The sequence below is a fragment of the Balearica regulorum genome, chromosome 4 (genome assembly GCF_011004875.1).
Source record: "Balearica regulorum gibbericeps isolate bBalReg1 chromosome 4, bBalReg1.pri, whole genome shotgun sequence".
Classification (NCBI taxonomy): domain Eukaryota; kingdom Metazoa; phylum Chordata; class Aves; order Gruiformes; family Gruidae; genus Balearica; species Balearica regulorum.
In genome coordinates this window covers 25,397,664-25,421,328 of record NC_046187.1, presented here as the reverse complement: position 1 = coordinate 25,421,328, position 23,665 = coordinate 25,397,664, and the positions used below count along the sequence as shown (strand labels likewise).

At 40.2% G+C, this 23,665-nt stretch overlaps 1 protein-coding gene across 1 annotated transcript; it reads left to right on the top strand.

Moving 5' to 3' along the window:
* The first annotated feature begins 7,696 nt into the window (after window positions 1–7,696).
* On the top strand, window positions 7,697–22,650 carry CYP2U1 (cytochrome P450 family 2 subfamily U member 1). Its single transcript, XM_075751464.1, has 5 exons — window positions 7,697–8,165; window positions 12,870–13,502; window positions 18,125–18,286; window positions 19,277–19,444; window positions 19,871–22,650. The coding sequence occupies exons 1-5, from the start codon at window positions 7,721–7,723 to the stop codon at window positions 20,047–20,049; spliced, it is 1,587 nt and encodes a 528-aa protein (XP_075607579.1). The 5' UTR covers window positions 7,697–7,720; the 3' UTR covers window positions 20,050–22,650.
* The last annotated feature ends 1,015 nt before the right edge of the window (window positions 22,651–23,665 follow it).

The following is a 23,665-nucleotide window of genomic DNA, read 5'->3' as shown; positions in this document are numbered from 1 at the left end:
GAGTAAGTGTTCTATACCAGGCATTGTAAAATCAATGTCTTACATTGATTTACTGAGAAAAGAGGTGTTAAATACTTCTGTTGGACACCATTCAAATGAGTGTTCCTGCTTATGTGCACATGAGAAGAATATCCTAGTGTGCCACTGAAGCAACTTTGCTTCTAATTTAGCCTTCGTATGCTACTTTATGATGCTTCCTAGTGTGTTTAAAAAAAGTGCCAAGAAACTGAGAATGAAGACAAAGTATTTACAAGAAAAAAGGGGAAAGACAAAAACATTGAAGTAGATGGTGATTGTATATTGCTTTTTACACAAAATTTAGCTACAACTACACTTAACTTGTAAGTAATGTAGAATTATTTTTTGTGTGATAGTACTGCAAAAGAACCAATAGAGAACAGGCAGTATTGAGCCCTCCATTCTGCAGCACAGACGTGTGTCTTGTGCTGGTTCTTGTCTGTAACTTAAAATATAAAAATAAAACCCAACTCAGTGAGAGATGCTTGGAGATTTTAAAATATTTTAATGATTTGCAAACTTTCATAAGTTGTTTCTCCAAGCTGTCACTAGTAGTTTCTAAAACAAGAAGAAAGTGCTACAATGCTTAACATACTGAAACTTTTTCTAGTTGGCTCAAGTTTCCATGGATTTAACAATTTGATTAAATCTTATTAACCTAGACAGTAGTGCATGATAATGTCAAGGTAGGTGTACAGGTAACTTAAATATTTGTAGGAAAAAGTTCTAGTTCTGAATTCGCCTCTTATTTTGGTAGATAATCATTCAGGCATTCAAAGTCTTTTATTAAGAAAGATGCTTTAAGATGAAGTAATGATACTGTGCAGTCTTTAGTGTCTATCTAAATACTAGTAGTGTTGAGGATGCCTTCTCTCCTGGTGAAAGTTAGTACTTAAAAACTTGGGAAGACTTGACTTGTTTTCATTAAAAATGTTTTAATTCTTAAGGACTTGAAGCTTAGAAAATACTAGAAGTGTATCTGTGGCTGTTTGCTGTGGGCTAACCTTTAACTTGAAGATGTAACCCAGGTAGGAGGAGAGGGCAAACCAGCTCTTGATGGAAGTAGTAGTTTGACTTTGGTTGCAGATTGTACTGGCTGTATGCTACAGGCAGTCTTAACCATCCTATAGCGGGGAAAAAGATGCTGTATTACAACCTTACATTTAGTGTTCACTGTTTTTCAAATGATTCTGTATTGGTTGGCCCAGTCCTTACCCCAGTTGAGGAGTGAGTGGTTTTGTCCTTTGCTTGCTGTATGGTTAGTCATAACTGGTTTTAGTTCAGGTAAACATCAATGGAAAAAACATAGATCTGTTGTATACAGTGCCTAAGGTGTGTTTAAAGTCTCTACATGTGGGTTTCTTCTAGGAGAAATACTCTTATTTCAAGCTATGCCTATATAATATTAATTTCTGCTGTTGTATTATGCCCTCTGCATAATAAGGTCTTTAGGAGGTTAGCATTTGTGAAACTGCAAAGACTTATTACAGCAGAATCTCCTTTGTGCCAATTGAGATTAATTTTCACAAAATAACTTTGCTGAAATGTATTTGAAGGTTTGTATTGTTGGTTTGGTTTTTTTAATTAAAAAATGGTCAGAAACTAGTCTGAAGTGTAAAGGCTTCTTGGGCAGTTGAGGACCTAGGCATGCATGTCTCGAGAGGGGTTTCTGTGGCATAGCAATATTGGATGGAGTACACAGGGGCTTCTCTGGGAAGATAAACAGTTGTACTCACATAGTAGGCTGTGAGCCATCTTTGCTTATCCTTTTGAGCTCTTTTCCGACTGAGGCCACAGTACCAAAAGTGGCAGTAGCTAAAAAGTGGGGTGAAGATCACTTACAAACCAGAAAACTATGAAAGGTGGAAAAGGCAGACCACTGTAAAACTAGTCATCAGAGAGGCGTGCTCTAATTCAACAGAGTATATAATGTGATGTTACTTGAATGCATGTTTTAATGCATGTGAGTTGCATTTAAAATGAGTGGGTCTGTTTTCTTTTTAAATTACTGTTATTGTTGGGTTTTTAGAGATGGCAAGAGTGCTAAGAATATTAAGAAGAAATTTGTCTCTCTGCTTGCCTTTACCTCTACCAGTGAAGTGTTTGTATATGGGCCTTAAGCAGTATTGCTAACCTCCAGCCCCTCTTCCGGATTGAGTAATTTATCTATGCTTTGCTGCTTCTGTAAAAACTGGGTTTGCATTCTACTTTTTTCATAATTTGTTGCCACTCAGTGTTGCTTGTGCTTTAGCCTAGGCTGCTTTGGGCTCCTGTCTGTCTGCCTCTGCTTCTACTAACTGCCTTTTCTAAATGGCTCAATACAGAAGAGTAGGGTTTGCATTTGAGAAGGCTCCAAAATTAACATGAAAGCCTAAAGTAGTCTCATCAGACACATCTTTGCACAATTTGAAACTTGAAATCTTTCTCAAGTACAAAACCAAACATCCTAGGGTATACTTTTTAACTCGGGAATCAATTCTTGCTCTTTAAATGTTTAGTACGTTCATTTGTGTTTATTCTCCTGACTGGGGAGAGCATGTGTGAGATGTGAAAAAGATAAATTCTGAGTTTGTGAGGTCAAGGTCACACCAAGGAACATGAAAGTAAAAGAGGAAATAATGGTTCTTGTGCTTTCCATGTGACTTTGAGGAGAACTCTAGACTCCTGTAAAAACAGTACCAGATGTCACTTTTACCTGCAATGTGGCTTCATCCTCATTGGCTGGTAGCTCCTCTTGTATGAGTTCTCCCAAGTTCAATCTGTAGCTCTGTACATTAATTGGAGCTGTGTATCCAGCCTGGGAAAAACTAGGCAAGAAAAGCCATTGGCTGCTGAGGAACCAGAGATGGGAACATAGGAATGCTGTAATCCTTGTATGATAAGGAGCTAAATAGCTTTAGAGTCTAGTTTTGCAAACACTCTACAGCATAATGCTGCAATAACAAATGATATTGCTTAAAGACCTTTTGTGCTGTATTTTGTACTAATATTTGCAAACTGGGCCTAATTTTTACATAATTGTTCCTAATTAGCAAGAGTTGGCTTTTATGTTGCAAAACTTTCAGGATGACACTTTCTAGCACATGTCAGCTATTTTGGTGAAGTGGATGACAAGTCAGTGTTGTGGTTTGCTATATTCCATGAGATACTAGAATTGTGATTTGTAAGATGTTGCAATCTATGTTCACTGTGCTTAAAAAAAAAAGACAAAAATCCCTACTGCACTAGCTGTAACTTTAAAAAAAAAAAAGGCAATAATGTGAGCATCTTGTAGCTTTTTATCTCCAAAGGTGCTATCTGTCATAATCATTTGCACTGTTGACCATGAATTTGGTAAAAATGTATTAAAATTGTCCTATGTGGTTTACTCAGCACATACAAGTTGAAACTTTTTATGGTCAGTCTGCATACTAAGTAATGCAGTACTTTGTTGGAATACTTACATGACCACATACATCTTTAAAAATCAAAAATCTAGTGCATTTATGGTGCTAATGATCTCAATTATCAAGAGCTGGTATTCTCTTCTTACCCATGAACACTAAGGAAAGCTGTTGTGACACCTTTTCAATAAAGCAAAACTTCTCTACTTTTAAAGCCTGTTCCAAATGCTTTTTATATAAATGACCCTTTTCTATTTCTGTTTTATATTAAAACAGCAAAATATTATAGTAAGTATTTTAATGCAGGAAAATGTTAGGAGTGTATATGGATCTAGACAACATGTCAAAGATTAAATTTTCATGCATGCTTAGGATAGCTAATCTTCTGAAACTTGGTCTAAAATAAAAGAATTGTATTGGGTAGGATTAAGGCATAGGCTAATAGTTTAAAAAAATAAAATTACCAGGTTTCAGCATCACTGAAGCCTTGGAGATGGAGAGGATGTGAAACGAACAGAACTGTATTAGAACACTGTGCAGTGTAGATCCATCTGTTGCTGAAACTTCTGAAAAACTTGTGAAAACATGACAATGCAACCATATCTAAAGATCAGAAGTGAAACTTGACATAATTATCAAGACAATTCATAGCAGGACATCATAAAAATACAGGAAAGAGCCTTAAACTAAGATTGTTTAGATTGTGGAACAGCAAAGTAATTTTCTAACTCTGTTTTAAAGCTTCACAAGCAACCTTCTCCTAAAATGAAAAACTATCATGTGCCTTCTGATGTAGAAGATATTGTTGCATTTGTTTTTCCCCCTTTGGTTATGATTTTACGTTACCTATAATAAAGGACAATGCACTTCCAAATCTTTTCAAGAAGCATCTTTGTGCAGCAGTACCTACACTTTCTCTCCATGGTGAATACAAGGCCTTTAGTTCTTGTTAAAAGCCCCTTGCTTCTGAACTTGTAAAAGTGTGTGCTTGTAATGCTTTTGGAAATCCTACTATAGTCAACTCTGAAATAAGTGTGATGCTCTTAATTGATATGGACATGTAAATGTGCAGAGCAGGTGCCATGTCCTGGTACACACTGGGGAGCAAGCAGGGTGCACGTACAAGGGTACAGTCTGGAACATGTAGCATGCTTCCTCTGTGCTCAAGTAGTCGCACCCTGAGGTTTTGGTCACTAAACTGCCCTTTCTCAAACTGGAGCAAATTCTCTTGAATCACTCGCACCTAGTACTTCATCAAATAAACAGGCTTCTCTAAGATCTATTTTATAGAACTTCTGTGTCTGTGCAAAGAATATTCCAGGTGTAGAGTAACTTCATTTAAATCAGAAACAAACCTGCTATTTAGGATAAAAGCAGGGCTGGCTGGGTTTTTTTTCTTGAGTGAAGATGGATAGTCTAGTAATGGTAGTCTGCGTTGTGTCTTGCCACTGTTCTCAGTGCTTGCTTTCATAGTAGGAAACTTGGAAGAGCCAAAGAGAGAACAAAGTCATCCATACCAGTTCTAAGCCACATTGTAACTTTCCTATGTTTTAATTACTAGATGCTTCAGAGAAAACTGGGGTTTTTTAATTTACCAAGAAAGTGCAATATTTACAGAAATATTAAAAGATAAATGGCTGCATGTTTAAATGCCCTGCAAAAAACAAAATCTTTGCAAGCATGTGACACACACTTTGAGAGCAGATTTTTAGCATCAGCACCTGCTGTGAGTTACAGAAATGTGTTTGTCAGTGCACTGGTCCAACTTAGAACTTTGAAATATTTTTCAATATTCTTTTGACAAGGACAGTGGGGTTTTTTGTGAATAAAGTGCCTGTGGAAATAAAAATCCAAAAGTTGCCTGCAAGCATAAAACCATAGCCCATACTTGAAGACAATGGGTGCTAACTCAACACCTGTATAGAGTAACTGGTCAACAGTCCCAGGTATTAATAGGATTCAAAGGCTAAGATAAAGTTTGAGAAAGGAATATTATATTGCTTTTGAGAGTTTACTGTTAGTTAAACTTGCAATGTTTCTGCTTGGGCCTTAACTCTGTAACTTGGTTATCTTTAAAGAAAAGTAAGTTAATTTGAACTATATATTTTTTTGAACACTTGTTTTAATGACAGACTTTACTCTGGGGTTTTTTGTTTGCTTGTTACATGGACATTTTTTACATGTTAAGAGTGGAGTCACCAAATGCTTTGATTACTCAATTTAGGGCAAAACAGTTTGAGGAATGGATTTTCCCTAAGTGTAGAATTAAAATGGGGAGTGGTTTTTATTACACTGATACAAAAACTGAGGAGGAATGATTTCCAAGGAGAGTATTATAGTGCTAAAACTATGTAGTTATTCGGGGTATGCAGAATATTAAAGTACTTGGATATATTTTGCTAATAACTTTGTTTTGAAAAGAGGCTATTTGGTTTTAATTTTAATTGGAAAACCTGACTTTAATGTTGCAAAAACTGTTATTTTAAAGTAGAAACATCTATTTAATGATACTTTAGAGCAATGTTTACATTTGATCAGTAAATTTACTTAAAACTATGAAAGTAGTTTCACTTTTATCAAAATTAATGAAATTTTAATCTCTGGGCAACCTAGAACTGGCCATATGCCACTGAAACCAATCTTTCAACTGCATCTGGAGGCAAGAAGAGAATTTCTTTATCTAGTGCTACTTCTCAACTAGACTGAGAAGGAAGTGAGGCTAGATTACTCTTCTATAAAGCAAATAAGCAAAATTGGTAATGTTTCAGCTGTACTGAATAGCTTAGCTGTTTATTTTCAGACTGTAGAACTTAAACTTTCCTTGAGACTCAGATTTCAAATGTCTTTGGTTCAGATAAATTTTCACCTGTTTTTCTGTATTTTTCTAATAGATGCATTATATTGGTGTACATTGTAATTAACCACTGAATTTCTGCCAAATATGGACAAAAAAGCTGCATTCTGTTCTGCCAATTTAAATGTGTGATCCTAGTTTTTCTACTTTGTTTCATCCATGGCTAGTAAAATATACATTTGCTGTTTAAAGGCAGATTGCATCCAGTTGCCTTAATTGCTTAGAGGAAAACTGATCTTGAACATTTGAAGCTTTATGTATTTCTAAAGTTCCTGTAACTCCTGTATAATTGCAATAAAACCTTTTTAATACAGTCCAGCCACTATTTTAAGAGCCACTTGTCACTATCTTTTATGAATGTTTAACTATTTAAAAAAAAAAAAACAACAACCCTACAACCCAATGCCCTTTTTAATGAGTAAGCACCATTTGTTCTTTGCATTTTTATTTTTTCGGAGTCACTTTGAAGGTGGTGTACTTGTATTTTGCTCACAGTGATTTTCTTTTTTTAGTGAGGGAGTATCCAGAGTGCTTAATAAAAATCACTGCTGCTGCAGCAAGTGGTTTGGAAGACCATGCAGTAGCATTTTTCAACATCTGATTACCTTTGTAGAGATTAAACTTTTGGTGGTGGTTGAGCTGGAGAAAGCACACTGATGTGCATTTCACAGGGAGGGGGAAGTTACCCTGAAAAAACCAGTTGGGTTTTTTTTGGGGGGGGGGGGGGGGGGACAAGGATAAGAACTAAAACCATCTTTCCTCTAAACTTTAGGTCAGCTCTGAGGAGCCTGTGTGTGCTGTTCTGCATCTACCAAGCAGTTCCTTAACCTAGAGCTGGGACACTGTTCCAGGTTAGTCCTTGGTTATGAAAATAGTGCCAGCTTTTGTATTTGGGAAGGGGAAGAAGGATCACATGTATTTCCCAAATAAAACCAGATTTTTTTCCATAAGAGGCATTTAAATGCAAATCCTGTGAGACTGTGAGGAGCAGTGGTGGGGGTTTTGTTAGACATGTGATTATGTTAAAAGATTTCATTAAACTTGGACTTAGTCCAAGTATACAGTCAGCTTTTGCTATCCCCACCCAAAAAAAATCCCACAAAACCACCCCACCCCCCGCAAGGACTAACTACTCTTGCACTTCACCATGTTTAACAGAGCCCCTCTCCCACCCCAGCCGCAGCCCCTGCGGGGCCGGTAACCTCCGGGCCGCTTTTCCTCCCCCGAGCTCAAGCCAGCCCCCGCGCCCCACAGCCGTTGGGCCACCGCTAACAGCCGCGGCGGGAGCGGAGCCCGGCCCCGGGGCGGACCGTTAACCGCCCACACCCCCCCCCCTGGGTGGCGACGGGGTCAGGACGCCGCAGGCCTCGCCTCCCGCCCGCCCCCGCCATCTTAAGCCGCTACGCGCTGGGGGGGGGGGGTGAGGGCGGGGCGGGGGGGGGTAGGTTGCACACCGCCTGAGAGGATGGCGGTGGAGGCGGCGGGCATGGCCGCTTGGACGTGGCTGCTGCGAGCCCCCACCGCCACCGAGCTGCTGTTGGCGGTCCTGTGCTGGCTGGGCTGCTACTGGCTCCTGCGGCGGCCGCGGGTGCCGCCGGGGCTGCCGCCGGGCCCGACGCCCTGGCCGCTGGTGGGTAACTTCGCCTTCGCCCTGCTGCCGCCGCCGCTGCTGAGGAGGTGGGCGGTGGAGGTGTGGGGCTGCGGCCGGGGCTCCCCCGCCTTCTCTCCCCACGTTTTCCTCACCGGCCTCACCAGGATGTACGGCAGCGTCTTCCGGCTCTTCGTGGGCAGCCGCCCCTTCATCGTCCTCAACACCTTCGGGGCGGTGCGGGAGGCGCTGGTGCAGAAGGCGGAGGTGTTCAGTGACCGGCCCTCCGTCCCTATCGTCCTCATGATCACCCGCAAGAAGGGTAAGGGCCCACTGGGGGGGCGGCTGCCGGGCCTGGCGGCACAGCCCTGGAGCTCCGAGGGGCCGGCAGGCTGCTGGGGTGCCCGACGGGAGGGGGGCGCGGCCCCACCGGCTCCCGCTACCGCACCCCTAATGAACGGCCAGGCCATTTGTAGCAAGAATATCGAGCGGGAGCTGCTCGGTTTCGCGGCTGCTGCGCCGAAATCTATGAATAACTGTTGTGGATTACAGACTGAATCATCTCTACTTGCGTTTTGCTCATCGTGTGTGTGCGCCTTGCCCTGCTGGTGACAGAAAGCATGCAGAGAGAAACTCGCCCTACCGTTAGGTGAGCGTGTAGCATCCCTATAAACTTACCAGTGCTGTGGTGTGCGCAACACACGACGTCACGATGACTGAAATGCCGTTTCCTTTACTTCTGCTAACAGAAAAGGGAAGGGTGTTTGTGCAGGGATTTAAGGAACGGCTAGTCTGTCACCTAGAGGCTTTCTGATTTTAGCTATATCAGGAGAAGAAATTTCAAATAATTTGGCTGCAGTATGAAGGAATTGTGTGCTTCCCCGATTCTGCGCAAGGTGATGATGGCTAAAAGCAGGCTTCTGTGGAGTTCCATAGCTGTGTGGTCTGCACTGCCTGCATATGCGCTGCTGTTGCTGAGGTGGTTGCAGGTGTGTTATTCTGCTTGTCAAAACTTACTGAGCATATTTGGGTTTGGTGTTTTGGGGTTGGTTTTTTTTTTTTTTAGTAGGTCAAAGGAGAGTTTACGAGCTTTTTTAAAAAAGAAAAAAAAAGGGAACGGGGAGTTTAAACGTCACGGCAATATCCCAGGTAATCTCTTCATGTTTAGTCTCTAGGTCCATTAGATCTCAGTATTTGTGGAAACCTACCTTTCCTTTTTCAGTTTAGGAGGGGTAGCACAGAAGGCTTGTTAATGTGCTAACTGTATTGTGAAACTTTTTTTTTTTTTTTTCCCCCCCTGAGGCCAGGGAAATCTATTGGTTAAGTGCTTGAAACTTTATCTTCAATATTTTACTGTACCAGAATTACCTCAGTAAAGATATGAGGAGAACGAGGGACCTAGATTGTGTTTATTAAAAAGCAATCAGGTGCCATTGCTATAATTGATTTAAAGGATAAAAAAAAATTATTAATGATATTGGTTTAATGATACAGATCTGAGACAGATCTTACTGGCATGTAGTTGTTTGTGTGAATATTTTAAGGTACAGTACATTTAGCAAGTAGTTGGGGAGGAAAGGGGAAGAGCAGTTAGACATTAGATCAATTTTAGCGGTGCTGTAAAACTGCACGTTTGGGCTCATGATTTGCCTTGAATGCTGTGAATTTTGTATGTTTGTTTTCTGCAGACAGTTCTCTGTTAAACTTTCTTGAACATGGTGACACAAGTAGCCAGGACAGTCGATGCATGCTACTTACAAAGAATTTGTGTAAATGCCTGAATAAAATCTCTGATAACTAAGTTAGCAGCTTCCATGGCTGGATGCTCCGAGGGAGTTGAAAGTGTCAGGAGGTTGTTGCCCAGAGTGTGCTGCAGCCAAGTGCCTGCCTGCCTGTGTTGCACTGCGCTGCAGCAGGGACATTACATTGCTTTACATCTGGTTTTCTCTGGAAGGTTGCCACAGCTATGTTAAGGTACAAGGACTATTATGTGAGGGTTGCCTAGTTGTCTATAAAACGTACCAAACTGTTACGTATTGCTTACGTTAGCTGGTGCAACAAGTTGAATTGCTGCATATGCCAGAGTATTATAGATGAGCTGCAGGGCTAGTGTATTTTGGGTACACAAAGGGAAAAGTCAGCGAATATGGGCAGTGTAGGCCTGTCTGGCCCCTGCGCAAGGAGGTTCTCCAAAAGCCGCTGGAAATCGCAGCTGTTCTCAGTGGGCTGGCTTGGGTTTAGTGGTGGGATGTAGGAGATGACCAAACTTCAGCGATGCTGGATTTGTGCTACTGGGAAGGCATTTTCTGCAGGACCTGGTGGGTAAAATGTGAGTGTTTTCTGAAAGCTTTGTGTTTTCTTTGGGGTTTTTTTTGTGTTTTTTTTGTTTGGTTGTTGTTGGTTGTTTTTTTTAATGGTATAGGTACAATGTAAGTCTTTAATCTCAGTTTTCAGATATTGTCCATAAGAGCTCTGGGCTAACAAGTATTTCTTTTTGTTTGCGGTTCATAGAGGAGGTGGGTGGGTAACAACACTGAAACTGAAGGCCTCTTTAGATTTGGTCTGGGAGCCTCCTGCGCTTAGTTTCAGGAGTTCATGGGTGAGACTTCATTACAGATCAGGTCAGTGACAGTTGTGTTCTGTTCATATGTACTAGGAAAGGAATTGATAGAAGTTGGATGATTGTGTAACTTCAGATCTACCACTCATAACTTGGGTACTACAATGCTGGGATACTTTGAGTCAGTAAGTGTCCATTTCTGATTTCTACATGTTCATTCTGTAAACAAACTACCTGGTGTGAGCTTATGGGGCTATTTTCCTTTAAGCTGTGTTTTCTATTGTAGTTTTGTCTTTACTCTGAGCTGACCTGCTGGATACGTTATGGGAGGAAGAAGGACTTATCTCAGCTGTGTGTGGCTCTGTTGCACGTATGACGCAAATAAAATATTGTCCCCCGGGGAGAACAGGTAGAAGTATCAGAAATGGCGAATACTGCATTGCAACAACTAAGTAGTGCAGAAGGGGGGCTGCCTTGGCTGGATGGGAAGTGTGGTGAGAACTTAAGGGAGAAGGTAGAGGTCAATTCTTAACTGCAGGCTTCTGCATACATACCTGCAGAAGGAGAAATACTAGATTGGTGAGAAAAAGTAGTTTTTTACATTTTTGGTTTATTAAAATATTTTTGTATTCTATAACTATGAGAGGTAGCAAAGGCTCAATCTCTAGAGTGGATGCAGCTTGAGCGGTCAACTGCCTTTATAGTCCTGCCCTGTGCACATCCAGATGCAGACATTGGACAATGCAGAAAGTTAAATGTCTCTTTGTCAATGTTCCCAGTGTTGCAGCAACACTAATTAGCCTTTGCCAGAACTTGCTTCTTGTAAGGATTTGATTCTTCAGGGGTTTTTTTGTTTGTTTTTTAAGAATACAGTTGTCTGTGTTGGGTATGTTGACTTTTCAGGTCACGCAGAGATTTTCTTTGAAAACAGTGAAGTACTATTCCATTACTGTTGCCTGGCAGTAATCCAGTTGGCAGTTTTCTTTCTTATCTCTGTTATTCTAACTTTATGCTCTTCCTTCTTAATCTGTCTCCTATGTTATTCTTTCCTAATTTGTAAATCAATTATTAGTATTCTGCGGTGGTTTGGGGACTTCAGAAGACATTGTGCTGAGCAGCCATGCCCTGTGCAGGATTGCTGGAGAGAATCTCGGAGTGCCAGGAGGTTTGTTGTGACTAGGAGAGTCGTCTTTACATTTAGAACAATGGGTCCATTTTCTTTTATGAAGGTATTTGGATCCTAAATCTAATTTTCCTAATGACAGAAAAGGGAAGAGATTGTGGATGTATAGTCTATTTGGGAGATATTTGTAGTGGGATAGAAATAGTGATAACATTGTTTTGTTCCAAGAAACCCACAGTTCTCCACCCCAGCCACAAACCCTGAAAACCCAAGTGGTTTCTTGGCCAAATTCAACCTCAAATAAGCCTGTTTTTTCACCTATTCTCCTTGAGGACACCAGTGCTACAAGGAAACATTACGTGAGAAAGGGGGTCTGAAAAGTTTTTGGTTTGCAGTTGACAGAAGAATTGATGTTGCTTTTATAAAATAACTTGATTTCCAGAGAAAATCAGATGTGGTGTCACTTTACTAGAAGAACAAAGCAGAACTAGCTCATGTTTTGATGACTTTAGGCTTTCTCAGGTTACCCATAGAGTATATAAGAAATAGCAGGTCGTATATTTTGTTACAGTGAGGTATCTCTGATGTGGTCTGACAAAAGAGATGTTTGTAAATGAGCAATGTTTATATTTGAAGTTGAGGCATTGAATTTAAATTGTCTTTCATAATGACACAATCATACAGAACATGTGCCTAGAGGCATCAAAACTGTTGAGATGCAAATCAAGTACATTTTTTCCAAGTGGCTCTGAACCTGTCTTCATCTTCCTAGTTTGCTTGCAGTGCGCATATCCTGTATTTTGATTACAGTTAAAGAAAAACCTTCCTTGTAAATATGTGCACATGCAAGCAGTATTGAGAAGTTTATATAATGTGAAGGGGAAAAGAAATGTAAACAGTATTGAGAAGTTTATATAATGTGAAGGGGAAAAGAAATGCAGACTGGTTTGTATTTTAATATTTACTGTTCTGCCTCGCTGAAGGAATTTGAGGAGAAAATGATATAGCTAACATATGTCCCAGAATTAACAATTCCTACAAAATTGTTATCCTTTGTAATAAAGCACCTACGGTATCTCTTCTCCATCTATTAGTGTCTTGCAAAGACTAATAAAACTATTGATGTAGCTGTTATATTGATTTCACTGATTGGAAAAAGGAGGGACAAGATTTCCTGAAGCTATTACAAAGAACCTTGTGGTGTTCTTCTAGCTTCTAGCCCAGTGCTTGGGCTAGATTTGCTATGTATTGTTTCCCTCTCTTCTAGCTCTTGGGTTGTGGGCCTAACTATTTCTTCTTCAAAATAGAACATTTTGGTTTTAGGCTCCCCCTTTCTCTTCCAGGTGTTATTTTTGCACCTTATGGCCCTGTCTGGAAGCAACAGAGGAAATTCTCTCTCTCAACACTGCGTCATTTTGGAGTAGGAAGACATAGCTTGGAGCCTAAAATAATTGAGGAGCTGAAATTTATAAAGGAAGAAATGCTGAAGCATGGAAAGGATCCATTTAATCCCTTTCCGATCATTCGCAATGCAGTGTCCAATGTTATCTGTTCCATGGCCTTTGGCAGGCGTTTTAACTACGAAGATGTTGAGTTCAAGACGATGCTGAAGAACATGGCCCGCGCACTGGAGCTAAGCGTGAACAGCTCTATGATCCTGGTCAATATCTGCCCTTGGCTGTACTACCTTCCCTTTGGGCCTTTCCGGGAACTTAGGAAAACAGAATTAGATATTACTGCTTTTCTGAAGAAAATAATTGCACAGCACAGGGATACACTGGATGCAGCAAATCCCAGGGACTTCATTGATATGTACTTCATCCATGTGGAAGAAGAAAAGAACAACAAGGAGAGCAGTTTTAATGAAGACTACCTATTTTTTATCATTGGTGACCTCTTCATTGCAGGCACAGACACTACTTCCAACACGTTACTGTGGTGCCTGCTCTACATGTCTCTCTACCCAGACGTACAAGGTAAATATATTTTTATTCTAGGTGTTTTATTCCAAACTGTAAAGTTCTAGATGAATGTTCAGAAACAGAAGCAAACAGTGACAGTAGACAAGTCATTTGGAGTGCAAATAGTACATGTGTTCATGTAATTTGAAAGGTTAATATGTAATCAGACATCTATCCTGCTCTGCTATGATGATCTCTAGGTTAGTGGTCTATATCAACTATCTAAATGGCCCTTTATGCATTTCTTCTGTTTGGGGACAACTTTCTTTCCCAAACTATTCCAGGGAACCTTAGCATGTTTGAAAGGCTTTGGCAATTGTGGCATTCCAGGCCTATAGTAGTGCTATAATATATGTGATACATAGTGGTAAGGACTGCTTTTATGCCTCCCTGAGGGAGGTGGTTGAGCCTAGTGGCAGAGTCTGGGGAAGTGAAACACTACCCACTGCAGAGGAAGATCAAATTAGACATAGCTTAAGCAAAGTGGACTTACACAAGTCCACGTCACCAACTGGTCAGTGTCATCCCAAGGCCTCTCCCCATCAGTCTTGAATGGTCATGGCAGTTGGGTAGGTTGCTGATGACGGGGGAGGAAAAGACACGTGGAGCACGTGGCCGCAAGGGAGAGGCAGAAGAAATTGGGCTTGTTCAGTGTTAGGGCAAGGTGACTGAGGGGAGACCTTATGCTGTCTACAGCTACCTGATTGAAAGATTCTAAGAAGATGGAGGCAGTCTCCTCTGAGGTGTGCAGTGGAGGGAAGAGAGGCAACAGAGACAGTCTACAGCAAGAAAATTCTGATCAGATACTGGGAAAAAAAAATTCCCTATGAAGGTAGCAAGGAATGCAACAGATTGCCCTCAGAATGAACAAAATCACTGGCTTTGAAAATATTCAAAACTCAGTGGGCTATGACCCTGAGTAGTCTGATCTGTCCTCAAAGCTGGATCTAGCTTGGAAGATGACTTTGCTTTGAGTAAGGGTTTAGATCAGGTGGCCTCCAGAGATTCCTTGCAACTCAAATTATTTGGTGGTGTTATGGTTACTGTTTGTCACAGAGTTCTAGAAAATTACTTGTAGATTTTTGTGGATATAAAAAATACCAATTATGTTGGAAAGGTTACAATATTCAAATAGTACTTGCTATAGTTACATTTCAGGACTTCTTAGGACAAATTTCCATTGCCAAAGACTTAAAATTCGTTTTGGTTAAATGCTTTTCTATACTGAATCTTGTTACAGTACATGTGGCTGCAAAGCCAGCATTTGCTTTAGTACTGTTTAGCAAATTTAGATGGTTGAATGTAAGAAGAATAAAGCAATTGATTTATTAATTCGTTAGCAGCTTCTCCTAAAGTGCTACATAGAAACTGATTTCCACTAGAAAGATTGTCAAGTATATGTGGACTGGAAACCTTGGCAGGATGGACAGATTCTACTTAGGTGATTCTACCTCAGTTTATAGTAGTGAAACATTTCCACAAGAGACCAGTGCTTTGCTCAGACTTCTTGCTAAGAAGACTTCTTGCTTCACTTCTGGAGTGAAGAAGGGTAAACTTCAAGTTATCTAAGAACAATATAATCCTGGAATGCTTTTATCAAGTATTCGAGATTTTGTGGTTTTCATGTGCTGCGGCTGCATTGCAAATAAGCAAATAGATACTTGTTTGCAGCACTTATCTATCTAGAATAATCTCTTTAAATAGGTCAAGATCATAGTTTATTGCACAAAGTCAACCCAATTGTTGAGCAAAGATTGCAAAATAGGGCATCGGTTCAGTATATGGGAGAGACAGTCCCCTGGGGACAAATGTAAAGTAAAATTTTATTGCATAGGCTTATTAATCTATTTTTAAGGCTTGTGTGTTATCACTATGTCCTGGTTTTGGCTGGGATAGAGTTAATTTTCTTCCCAGTAGCTGGTATAGTGCTGAATTTTGGATTTAGGATGAGAAAAAAGTGTTGATAGCACACTGATGTTTTGGTTGTTGCTAAGCAGTGTTTGCACTAAGTCAAGGACTTTCAGCTTCTCAGACTGCCCCACTAGCGAGGAGGTGGGGGGTGCACAAGAATCTGGGAAGGGACATGGTCAGGACAGCTGACCCAAACTGCCCAAGGGATATTCCATACCATGCCATATGACATTATGCTCAGTATATAACTTGGAGGAAGCTGGCTGGGGGTGCAACCGCAGCTCAGGAACTAGCTGGATATCGGTCAGCAGGGGTGAGCAATTGTGCTGTGCATCAATTGTTTTGTATATTCTTCTATTATCATCAGCCTTTTCTGTCCTATTAAACTGTTTTTATCTCAACCCATGAGTTTTACCTTTTTTTTTTTTTTTTCCTGATTCTCTCCCACATCCCACTGGGGGGGGAGTGACTGAGCAGCTGTGTGGTTGTTTCAGCTGCCTGCTGGGTTAAACCATGACACACTGCTTGACTTGATATGCAGTTACATGAATTAGATACGTTCTAATGAGATCAAATGAGATCTAGGAGAGTTTTGTGTTTGTTTTTTTTAACCTCTTTCCCTACTGCCTGGTACTGTACATGTATGTGCCAGTCAGTTTTCTCTCTTCTGCTGATCTCTATCAGTTTTATTGCCTTTCTCTGATTCCTCCTTTCCTTATGCTGTGGCTGTTGTCAAACAATATAAATAAGCTCAGTAGTCCAGAGTGTGTCACTTAGCTATGCAATGTAATTCCCTTACATAAGGAATGAGATAATAGAAGTATCCTGATTGCCTGGCAGTCATGTATGGATCTCGTTTGTTTGTTTGTTTTTTCTCCTGGTAATATGTTTCTCTTACCCCCTAAAGGAAATACCTGAATTGCGTAACTTTTTTAGCAGTATCAAATGTTGCAGACACTTTCTGGAAAGGCAAATGAAAGGCTCTCAGAGTGAAAAATCAGAAAGAATGTGTTTGTCTGTAGAAGCCAGTTTTGCTTGTTCCGTGGAAAAAGAGGCATGTGGGTGTGCATATGTCTGCGTGTGCTCATATAGGGAGGCAGTGGGGAGTATTTGGTTTGATCTGTTCCTGGACTTGGTTTTGGTCCTTGACTTCTGAAGATCTGTGAGATTTTTAAATATATGAAATGCAGTGGGAGCAGTTCAAGTAGCATGCTGTTAGCGGAGAATTCTCAAAGTCTCCGTTTTTGCAGTTGGTAATGTGAGCAGCAGTTTGGCTTCTTTCTGTATAGTTCCACATATTTTTACAAACTCCTCAGAAATGTTCAGGATAAAATACTGGCATGACATTTGATGTGAGCCAGTCTACTTAATTTTTAAATTTTTTTTTTTTATTTTGAAAATTTTACTTGCTTAAATTACTGTGGACATGCATACCTGAATACAGGACCATAATGCATCATTAAAATAAAAAATAGGTAAACCCCACAAACCAGGTACTCAAGAGCCACACCATTAGCAGATCTCTTGGTGTCAAAGTATCTTTTACTCTGTGTGCCTCATTTGAGAACTTGTTTTCCTACCAATCCCAGTAGGTGGCAGCAACTGTTGAACACAATTCATGCAGTATTTCTGAATGCTGCTGAGACACTTTTTTTGCATTGAGCTTTTATTTAATCTTAAATCAATGCTAAGGAGAGAAAAGAGCAAAAACTCAGAGTACCAGCAGCATGGATTCTGAATCTTGGAAAAGGCAAGCAGGACAACCACAAAATATTCAGGATATCAAGGGTAGAAAAATCAAAACTTTTATTATTTTTGATTAAATGTTAATTTTGAGATCTCCTGTCTTAAGATTGTCTTTTGCGTGTAGCCAGATTCCAAGTTACCTGGAAGAAAAGCATCATCCTGTGCATGGGTGAAGCAAATCTTGTATCTGGTAAACCTCAATGAAGAGAATTGCTTGTATGCTGAGCCTTTAGCTAGATGAAAGGGGCAAACAAATATTTTGACACTGTCTCACATGAGAGAGGGGAGATAAGCTTGTTCACTTCTGTTTTCCCTTTGCAGAAGGGCTGTGTGGGGGAAGGAACATATGCTGCTTTTTGGGGAACTAGGAAACAGCTGAGATTAGGTTCTGTGAATAGAAAGTAGGAAACAGCAAGAATAAGTTAAATAGCTTCAACACTTGTAGTAACAGCACCAGAACTCCTGCTTCAGTATGGAATATCTAAAGGAGCTGCATGAAAAGGTTTTTTCCCACCTTTCCCAGTGCTGAGAACTGGATCTCCCCAGGGACAGGCCAGCTCAGGCAGTGCAGTCTCTGGTTGGTTGGTTGGTTGGTTTTTTTAATGCAGGCCAGAAGCTTGATGTTTGCACCGTTCAAATAACCATATAGTGAAACTCTTAAACTAAGATTATGAATACATTTAGAACTGGAACAGCAATTTTCCTGTACTCTTTCAATACAGAAGTGTCAGCAATGTCTGTCATCTCAGTAGCTTTACTCTTGACAGTTGACAAGATTGTGCTTGGTTGTTTTATTCTTAACTGAGTCCGTTCTTAAGGTTTATGTTGCTGTAGTTACTTTAGCCAGGGATCACATGTCTTGCAGTCATTTTTGACAAATCTATGTAAACAATGAAGCATAGGCAAATGAAATTGAGATGGTATCTTATGTTTTGTGCATATTTCCTATTTTTTTTATTTTCCTCACTCTCTTTGAATAGAGAAGGTTCATGCAGAAATTGAAGCAGTTCTAGGACGTGACAAAGTTCCCTCTCTTACCCACAAGGCTCAAATGCCCTTCACAGAGGCAACCATTATGGAAGTGCAGAGGATGACTGCGGTTGTTCCCCTTTCTATTCCTCGTATGGCCTCAGAAACTGCTGGTAAGCATTTGTAGAAACTTCTTAATACAGCGTTTCTTTTGTGGATAAAGATCTGATGGGATATCTAGTGAGAATTTACAAAGAGCTCATGTATTAGACATGTAACCTAAGTATGTAAAATGCCATTTATAGAAAGTAGATGGGCTTGAGATGCTCTTTTACTTAAGCAGCATGTCTGACCTAATGTCCAGAAGTTTTCTAATTTAGAGCGATTTCTTTTCTGGGGGTCAGCTTGTGCTGAGTGATGTGCTTAGCGGTATTTGGCAGCTGAGACTCCACTTTTGTACCTGAAACAGCATCTGGTTTTGGCCATCTGACACAGAAGCTTGAAAACATCAATTCGGAGTAGTTGGTTTGCTAAAGCTTGAAAGCCTTATACCATTGAGCTCCACATCTACAGAAAACGCTAATAAATATCCTTTCCCAAGTCATCTTGTTGGCTATATGTTTTCATAATCGTCACTGAACACTGGTTAAAGTGAGTGGGAGGTAGCAATACTTGGCTTTCAAACCCGGTACTGAACTGATCTGCTTTTTAAATGGTTTGGCTCGCAAGAAAGCGAGGTGCAACAAGCTGAAATGAGACTAGTCACTTCAAAACCCATTTGTGATAACAGCACAAAACCCATCCCTCTTCCGTACCTCCTCCTTTGCTATGGTGGGGCTCTGTGACAGCACAGGAACAGGAGGAAACTGGGTCATGGCACTTCCACACAGCAGAGTGCATTTCTACCGATTGCTGCTGCCCTTTCCCTGCAGGGAACTGTTGATGTAACTTGATGTCTTTCCAGCTGCTCTGGCCTGCGTGATTCTGAGCCAGGCAGGCTTGCAGAGATCACCTTTGCCTTAAGCTCCTGCTATGTTTGCAGCCCACAGCTAGGGATCCATGTCATTTTTGTGACATCTAGTCTTCTTTTTAGTAAGTCCAAGTCTCTCATGTTTACTTCTTGCAACTTGTCAGATCTTCTGTCTCTGTTCTTTTGTTTGAAGTGCTGCAGGGATATATTATTCCTAAGGGCAGTGTGATCATACCCAACTTATGGTCAGTACACAGAGATCCTAACATTTGGGAGAAACCAGATGAATTTCAACCATCGAGATTTCTGGATGAAAACGGCCAGCTAATTAAGAAAGAGGCATTCATTCCTTTTGGAATGGGTAAGATATCCACGTGCAGTCAGTAGCTGGCTGGGGGTGGTGGCAGCGGTGTTTGAAGCGTAGGGCCCTGGAGGTGTGAGATGAAAAAGTTGTGTATATGATCAACTACAGAACTTGTTTTATTGTTACGGTTGGTGACTTGCAAAATGAGTTCCTAAAGTTTCCAGCTGCCAGGCAGAAATGAGAAATGATGAATTGTTGTTTGATAATACTTTTGCTGTGGATGTAAATGCTGTTAATATGAAGCAGTACAGCTGAGCAAGGCTTAGGCTCAAATACAGGAGACCAAAGCTTCAGAGTTCATAGCTTAATAGTACTGTAAGTCTTTCTGCGTTTGGACAATGCTAGCACAGGAATTAGCATGTGTGTTAACAAATGGATCAACTGTATAAAACCAGTAATACGTCTCTTCTAACTGTTCTTTAGGTAAACGTGTGTGCATGGGAGAGCAGTTGGCAAAAATGGAGCTGTTCTTAATTTTTGCAAGTCTAATGCAAAGTTTTACCTTTTTGTATCCTGAAAGTGCTGCAAAGCCATCTATGGAGGGAAGGTTTGGCCTAACTTTAGCTCCATGTCCGTTCAATATAATAGCTTTGAAGAAATGATATAACATCAAAAAAGATTAAAGAAAGAAATATTGCACTTTTAAAATCCAGCTTTGTTTCCAGCTTATTTTGTTACTGTCTTTCCAGAAAAACACTAGCTGCATAGGCTTTCATAGTCAGCGAGAATGATCCATTTGCACTTCTGGAAAGAAAAGATTTTTTTTTTGTCAGCTGTTGCATTCCACAAATGAACTGACAGCATAGTTTGCAATTTGATATTAAAACTTGCTGGGCTTAACCCTTCTGTCTATAAGCTATTACTGTCAGTTTGTCAAATAATAATTATGGGAGAATGGTCCAAAACATCTGCTAATACTTTAGCAAATAGTAATTGTTGTTTTGGTAAAAGCAGTAAGTAAACATTTAATTTACAAATGATGGAAGGACATCCTGTAATACCAAAATGATTAATGAATGAGAGGGTACTAGTACTTTCTGTGTAACAAAACGTAACTGAGCTTAAATAATGACAAATACTTTTTGGAAATGACTAAATGATACTTCTTTTAACCTTGGAGGATTCTGTCTTGCAAGAAACCTATAGGTGTAGATTGGATCAAATAGGTCTGGATTCCTGGATCCAAACATTCTTGATTATCAGGGCTCACTAGAAACAAGCAGGTACCAACTCTAAAAACCCAGGCTTGGAGGTCAAGTGAACCATTGAATATACCATGTTCTTTAATGTGAAAGGAATGTGCAGTGTCTGGATGCAGATGTTTTGGTTGAGAAGGCAAATGAGAGCGGATTTCTCTAACAAGAAACAGCAGGAGTCTGTTCTCTCTGGTGTCAAGTAGATATTCAAGACGACATCTGTGCTGCCACTTCGCATTCGCTGTTTTCCCCATGTCAGCAGTGGCATCTTGTTCTCTGGCTGCAGTCTGGATGAAACCAACAGCCTGCTCATTGAGGAAAACTCTTAAGTGCATAATCCTGAAGGTGGTGCTTGCGCTCGCATTTTTCATTTACAGGCACTGTGGACAGTACTCCCACAACCTGTTTGGCTTTGAGAACTGGAGTCTTACTTCAAATATGGCATCAATATGGCAGTACAGATGTAGGTCTTACACATTCAGGCATGGAATATGAGGAATCTGACAAACTGGAGGTTTGAGTATAAAAGGCTTTATCTTCCATACGGAGCAAAAAGATCTGTGGTTCGTAGAATATTAGTGTATCAGTACCTTACTCTTTTCACATGCAAAAAAAACCCCCGTTGTTGGGTGTTTCGGAAAAGGGCACTCAATTTTGCGTTTTATTTGAAAAATCCCTTAAATATCAAAAGTGATCTTTTGGAGGACGTATAACAATGAACTTTTAAATAATTGTTATTAATTATCCTTAAATGTCTTTATATGCCTTTTGATCTAGCAGAATTTCGTATTGGATGAAGTACATATGTACTCTTCTAAGCAAACTTTTTTCCCCTTGCTGGAGATCTGGAAAACACTAGCAGCCTCCTAATGTCAAGTTTACAAGACTGGAATGTGAAATTGACTGTAAAGTGGAAGTGGGTATTCCATAGCAGAAACTAAGCCTAAATTGTAAAAGAAGAGTCAACTCTTCAGCTTTAACCTCTGTTTTTGTCACTTTTAAAAGCCAGGTAATGCCTAGCAAAGACTGTAAGATATATTTCTTCATATGAAATTTTTGAAAACCCCATAGCACAATAAAAAGTTGAGTTTGGTACTAATGCTAGTGAACTTGCACTAAAAGCTGACAGTATTGGAGTAATAAGCATTTATTTCTTTAACTCTGTATTTTTCCTATGTATATAGATTCTGTACAGTTGGGATTTTTGTCTGGAAATTCTTAATGATATATGCTTAATTGCAAAGCTAAAATTAAGTGCTGATAATATTTATCTTTCTGTTGAAATGCCTCTTTAAGCAACATAATGATGTTGGTGTGCAACTAATCACTTATATAAAATACCTGTCTTTTTAATCAATGAGGACACATTTGAAAAGCACTTCAGTATTTTTCATTTTTTTACAGATTCCAAAGAAGGCACAATTCATATAATTCCCTGGTATGTGGAATCGTATATACTTGTGCTTGTTTTGCCTGCTGGGTTTAGTTTAAAATGTCACCTTTTGAAAACTATCCTTCTACAAAATAGTGCTTTGAGATGTGGTTTTTGATGATACCTATAATCAAGCACTGCATAGCGTGACAAGCTAAAAATACTGATGTGAAGGTGCAACTGTGTCAATGTCTGCCAGAATGCAAGATGCTGTTGGAAATGCCAGTAAACACCTGCCTTTCATGCCTTCCAGATGCACTGAAATTTTCACAGGATGCCATGAAAGTAGCTAAACAATAGCATGAAAGCAACAAAATGTTTGTAGATTTAAAAATGTGTTGCCATCTTTGGTAAACTGTAAGTAAAGTGGTAGCAGATTTGGTTTGTGTTCGTAAATGTATCCTTCCCCTCCCTTTTTTTAGCAGAGGAAGCATCTCAAATGCCTTATTGAAAAATATATGTTTATTTAAGTGGATGGCTATTTCTGAATGCTTGAAAATGTCTTTATTTCTAAAAATTACTTAAGACTTTGCTTCAATGTAAATTTTATTTTTAATAAAGTAATTCCCAAATAAGTGTCTGACAGCTTTGCATAGTCATTTTAATGAGTTCCACTTGTTGACTAAGCTCATGGTGTTTGGTGTTTTACATCTTACAAAGAAAGCTTTTGAGTAAGATGATGTTACAAAATGTTCTGGACAAGTGAAGGAGGCAGGGGAATAAAGTGATATTGGGTAAATACAATGCAGGCATGTTATGATGAAATGATAGAAAGGGTATGTTTTTTCATTATCTCAATGCAGTTTTAAAAACAGTTCCTTGGAATCAAAGGAGAGGGAAGAGTAGAGATGAGGAAGATGAAAGGGCGAGGAGATGCATAGTCTGAGGAATGAGGTGGGACGGAAAACTGTGGTGTGGTTTTGTTGGGCTCCTGGCATAGAGGGATCAGAGAGGGAAGGGAGTGCCCAGGGAGAGCCTGGGGCCAGGGATGGTCAGAAACCTGGGGCCTATAGAGGCAGGAGATCCTGCCACATAGACAGGGAGTGCTGAGCAGGAGACAACCAGAGCGCTCCTGGGGATGGAGCGGGTGTGAGTGCTGGCGTGTATAGAGAGCTGGTGTGTATAGAGAGCAACAGCTGTATGTGGAAACCTCATGTCTTATCCCCTGGAGTTAGGTTGCAGGTAACTTGGCATGGTGCTATTTTTTTTAGGGAGTTTCATTAATTACACAAGGAACAGTAACTCTGAGCCTCTGTTTAGGTAGAGCCGTTGCCAGCAGCCACTTACTGCTCCTGACTAATCTGCTGTCAGATGAGGCTGAGTGAGGAAAGGGGGATTTTTTTGTGTTGCGCTTCTGGTACAAAGTGCAGACATAGGAGAATACTCTGCTGCTTTTGTTTGAAGAAAACAAGTTGCTTAATGTTTACCCTGATGCTGACTCAAGTAGAATATGCTGTAATTGCCATGTTGTCAGCTGCTGCTGTTGCTGACTTGAAGTGCTCGTTGTTCTGGTAATAAAGGATTTAGGTGGAAAATGATGGCTGGCTGCATCTGAGATGATGTGGCCATTAGTATTTATAAAGGAAGGAT